Consider the following 5,416-nt stretch of genomic DNA (forward strand, 5'->3'; position numbering starts at 1 on the left):
AGTTTTATTTGATTTCTTTATTTTTTAGAAACATCAAATACCTTATTATCACAAAACCTCCCAAAGTAATATAACATGACTAATAAAGACTTCTAAAATTTATTTCTTTGCCCAACACAAACGGTACAACCAATATATGCTTAGAAGGGAACATAAAATGAAAAGACATTAGAAAGTTCAACTTAACTTTTCAATTTTTTTAGCCTTTCTTAATCATACTTTAAATTCCTCAATATCCCACTCATTCAGATGTGATCTCGATTCATTTATGTTCCCCTCTTAAACTCAAGGTATTACATTTTGCACCATTTTTTAAGATTGATCGTGTGAGTCAACTTCTTGAGTTGTAGGCCAACGATGGTGAAAGGAAGTTGCTCAATGGATGGATAAATCACAATAAATAATTTTGAGGATGGCTAAAAAACCTATTGGAGGAATGACTTTGGTCTGACATGGGGAGGAGTTGTGGTACATTACCTCTTGGGGGAGTTGACATGTCCATTTAGATAGAATACTAGTTAGCGTTTATGCTCTAAAACCTCAAATCTAGGTTATGGGAGGCTAACTCAGAAGTAGATTGGGCAAAATCTTACATAAAATTATGAGTAAAGTTGCTAGGTGATGAAATTTCAACTCATCAATAAGTATAGCTAGGACATTTAAACACGACCTAAATAAGCCTCACTTACTTGTATCTGTTCAATGCTTTAATGATAAAAAAATTTACTATTTCTTCTTCATCTTCTTGAAATTAAAGGTTTTTCCCTAGTTAGATGTGTGATGTTCAGTAATTAGCACAACTCACAAAGCTCCTCTTGCGGTTAGTGAGTTTCCAGATTTCCACTGGCGCCAGTCAGCTAGGCCGAAATTAGATTATCTGATACCAAATTGATGTAGCCTAAATAATCAAAGGAGAGAAATCCCCAAGAAACTCCATTTATAGAGAATTACAAGTGTCCTAAAAGGATAACTAAAAAAGGATTAAATAAGATTAACTTGATTTTACCAAAATAATAATTTATGTCCCAAAATGCATTAGATCTTCCATATAATTTCATTCTTGGAAGAATCATCCAAAAATAGTCTAGATAGACATTTGTAGCCAATAAATCATGAATGTATTAGCAAAATCCTAGCCATAGATTTAAGAGTGTGAACAATTATAAATATAAGAGATGTCTTACCATTTGTATCAAACTAAAAAATTAAAAGTGCCTAATAACACTAGTAGTCTCTTTCTCATATCTTTTATTCTAAATAGCCTCCAATCAACAAAAATTTCTTTCCATCATAGTGGTATCAGGGCTAAAAGATCCTTTCTAAGAAGATGGCAAGTAACAGTATGGTCCCATTCCAAGTCCTAATGCTTAACAAGAGTAACTATGATAATTGGAGTATCAAGATGAAGGCTCTCCTTAGTTCAGACGTGTGGGAAATCATAGAGAGAGGATACATCGAACTAGAGAATGATGGCGATCTTTCTCAAGCAGAAAGTGATAGTTTGAGAGATTCAAGAAAGAGAGACAAGAAGGCTCTCTATCTAATCTATTATGGACTAAATGATGATGCTTTTAAGAAGATTTAAGAAGCAAAGACGATGAAAGAAGTATAGGAGAAGCTTCAAACATCATACAAAGGAGAAGATCTTATAAAAAAGGAATGTCTCCAAACTCTAAGAGCTCAATTTGGAACTTTGAGTACAAGGGGAAGCCATCTCAGACTATTTATCTAGAGTCTTGACTATCACCAATCAAGTTAAGAGAAATGGTGAATGATGTTAAAATCATGGAGAAAATACTACGATTATTAGGTCAGAAGTTTTAACATATTGTTGTCATAATCGAAGAAACAAAAGACTTAGAGGTCATGATCATTGAGCAACTCATGGGCTCGCTATAAGAATTTAAAGAAAAGATAAAGAAGAAGGAAGGAATCTTGGATCAATTGCTCAAGTTGCGAGTTGATTATGTTATGTGATTATCTGTGATGAATCTTAGATCAATTTTCTTTTGTAATGTTATGTTATTTTGATTCCCATTTATGTGATTATCTGTTTAGGTATTGAAACTCAGATGGGTTGATATCAATTTAATCATGGTGGTTGTTCTATTATCTTTCATATTCTTGTGGTATTTTTCTTCATTGAGAGAGAGTTTTCTTAGTGGCTATTTTAAAGCAATCCTCTTTCATCTTATGTTTCTTTGTTATTGTTATGTTAGAATTGGTTGTATTCATATTTGGGAGTTCAAATTGGTTATATTCATATTTTTGAAGCACATTTTCATTTTTATTGTTAGGTACTAGAGTTTGAAGAACTCTTTGGGAGATCAAATTGGTTGTATTTGTTAAAATGGGAAGGAAAGACTTTTACCGTTAGGAGTTGCTTCAACGAATCAGCCTCAATTGATCTTCAACAATCTACTATAAATACCCCTTTATCAGTATGTTATATAAGGTGAAAAACAACCAAAGAAAGGAAATATTTAGAGAGTACTCATATGTAATCTTCACTTTGCAATTCTTCATCTTGAGTAAAAGTTGATAACTTGAAGAAGCTTATGACTCAAATACCTCAATTTTTTATTTGTTTATAACTAACTTTGTGATGTAACGATCAGTTGGTATGCTTTATAAATACCTCTGGTCAATAAAACAAAAAGAGAGAGAGTTATCATCATTTCCTAGTTTTCTATAAACAACAAAAATTGTACGCAATCTTCAATAAGTAAAGAACTTGAATCTTCCCGTGGACGTAGGCAATCTTAATGAACCATGTAAACCTCTGTGTCTCATCTTCTTGCCTTTATCTTTCTTGTTCATTCGACTGCAATCTTTCTACCAATCGCACGCCATACAACTTCGTTTCAAATCGCATCAAATAACAGAGTATCGAGTTGAATCGTGCATCGATCTTCGCTATCGAGTAGCTTCGAGTTGATCGTTTTCACCTTCGAGTTGTACCAGTATTGATCAAGAATAATCGAGTAAGATCGAGTATCAGTTCAGTTGTCTCTATCGAGAATTCAACAGAGACTCGTCAGAAAAAGAAGGGAATTCTCATCGAGCATCAAGTAGGAAGACATCAAGCATTGAGTATTGATCATCGAGAATTTGGCAGAATATTTCTCAGCCTTTTTTCTTCATCTTTCTAGTATTGATCTTGAGTATTTGAGCCTAGTGAAGAGTGGTTAAACCAAAAATTTGTGGTATCAGAGCATTTGAAGATCATCAAGGTTAACATTCTTGGAGCATCAAGATACTCAAGAAATCTAGACTCGATACTCGATCAGATCAGAAATGGATGTTGCAAGGTATGAAATTGAGAAGTTCAATGGGAAGGGTGATTTTGGCCTATGGAAGCCCAAAATTAAAGTTATTCTTGGACAACAGAGAGCTCACAAGGCCCTTTTGGACCCCTTAACTCTGCCACCTACAATATCAGCTCAAGGGAAGACATGGAACTTACATCATATGGGACTCTGGTTCTTAATCTCAGTGACAACATTTTGAGACAAGTAATTGATCAATACACAACCTACAAGATGTGGGTCAAACTGGAAGGCCTTTTTGCAACCAAGGATCTTCCAAACAAGATATATCTTAGGGAGAAGTTATTCATGTTCACGAAGGATTTTGCCAAGCCAATTTCAGATAATTTGGATTAGTTCAAGAGGATAGTTTTTGAGTTCAAGAGCCTTGGCGAGAAAATTGGTAATGAGAATGAAGTCTTTGTGTTATTGAACTCTCTACCTGAAGCCTATAAGGAGATGAAGAATGCCTTGAAATATGGCAGAGAATCAGTTACCACTAATGCCATCATTTTAGCATTATGAACTAGAAGTTAAAGCTTTAATTAGTAAAAAAAGGAGCAGCCTGCTGCAGAGGGGTGGTTTGTCAAGGGCAAGAACAAGCAGAATCAGTCTAAGGGGGAATATTAATCAGTCAGGTGAAGAGCATAAACCTAAGATGAAGCTGAGGTGCAACTACTGCAAGATGAAAGGACACATGATGAGAGATTACTATAGCTTGACACGAAAAAATCAGGAAAAAGAGAAGAATCAGAAGGAAAAACAACCAGAAGCTTCAGTGGTTGAAGGTTCCTACTTTTATTCCGATGTCTCAGCCTCCACTAGAAACCAAACCAACCAAATCAATTCTCTTAGGAAGCATGACTGGGTACTTGACTTTAACTGTACCTATCATATGACACCCTTCAGACCTTGGTTTAATACTTATAAGGATGTAGATGGAGAATCTATGTACATGTGGAACAATGAGATGGTGAAGAAATTGCTGAGAAGAGCTCTGTTAAATCCTCGATGTTAGATACTCGATACTCGATAGAAATTTCCTTCTATCCTCGATGAGTTTCTATTCTTCGCTCGATGGAACAAGATGAGTGTTAATCGATACTCGACTCTACTTGATGAGTGTTAATCTTTACTCGAAGCAACTCAAATATGAAAACTCTTGACTCAATGCTACTCAATAGAAAAAAAAATCGATACGTGATTCAACTCGACATTCTGAAATAAATATGATTTTGATAGCAAGATTGTGTTTTCGTGATTTGCAGAAAGATTGATGCCAGTTGAATGAAGAAGATAAACAGAAAAAGAAAAACACACAGGATTATGTGGTTCGGCCAATAAGCCTAAGTTCATGGGAATATTCACTTTCTTTCTCACTAGAAGATAGCTTACAACTTGTTTTTGTTTACAGTAAAAAAATAGAAAGTATGAAAAACTCTTATTTGTTTTTCGATCAGTGGTATTTATAACACATACCAACATATCGTTACAAGATAAAGTTAGTGTTGAAATACGTTGAATTAGCCCTAAGGGCATCTTTGTAATTTACTATATTTGCTAAATTAGTGTTTCACCTCATTTTATTTATATCTGAGGTTGGGCCTATTGTACGTATGACATTAAAATAATAAGTCATTTTCTATCGTGGTTTTTCTTCCCTGGATTAGGGTTTTCCACGTAAACTCCTTATGTCGTCTTCTTTCTCTTCTTTTTCAATATGGTATCAGAGCAAGGTGATGAATCCCTAGCCCCGATAGAAGAAACTCAGTCATCAAACTTGATAGGTGAAGGTACACTGACTAATGAAGCTATGATTCAAGCAGCAGTTGACTGCTATCTCCGAACCATCATCCCAGGTGGCGCAGCCGAACAGATCCAGCCGGCGAGCCAAACAGCAGGTGGTGGGCTTGCTCCAGCTAGTGCATCGATTACCTTTTAGACTCAATTGTTTCAACCGAACACCATCGATGAAGGTCCCTCAACTTTGCACGTTCTCCAGCTGGCACACGCGAGCGATTCACAACTAACCAGTCCCTTGACTTCGCACACGACCGTCTCAGCTTCGCATGTTCTCCAGCCGGCGCAGTGAGTGTTTCACAGCCGAT

At 35.6% G+C, this 5,416-nt stretch overlaps 1 protein-coding gene across 1 annotated transcript; it reads left to right on the forward strand.

The window, feature by feature from the left end:
- Positions 1-1,327: 1,327 nt before the first annotated feature.
- On the forward strand, positions 1,328-1,732 carry LOC150032341 (uncharacterized). The gene is given in 1 exon segment (XM_090306874.1): positions 1,328-1,732. A coding segment is annotated over 1 exon segment (405 nt).
- Positions 1,733-5,416: the final 3,684 nt, after the last annotated feature.

Source organism: Benincasa hispida, chromosome 11 (genome assembly GCF_027475165.1).
Source record: "Benincasa hispida cultivar pf3 chromosome 11, pf3_genome.v1.1, whole genome shotgun sequence".
Classification (NCBI taxonomy): domain Eukaryota; kingdom Viridiplantae; phylum Streptophyta; class Magnoliopsida; order Cucurbitales; family Cucurbitaceae; genus Benincasa; species Benincasa hispida.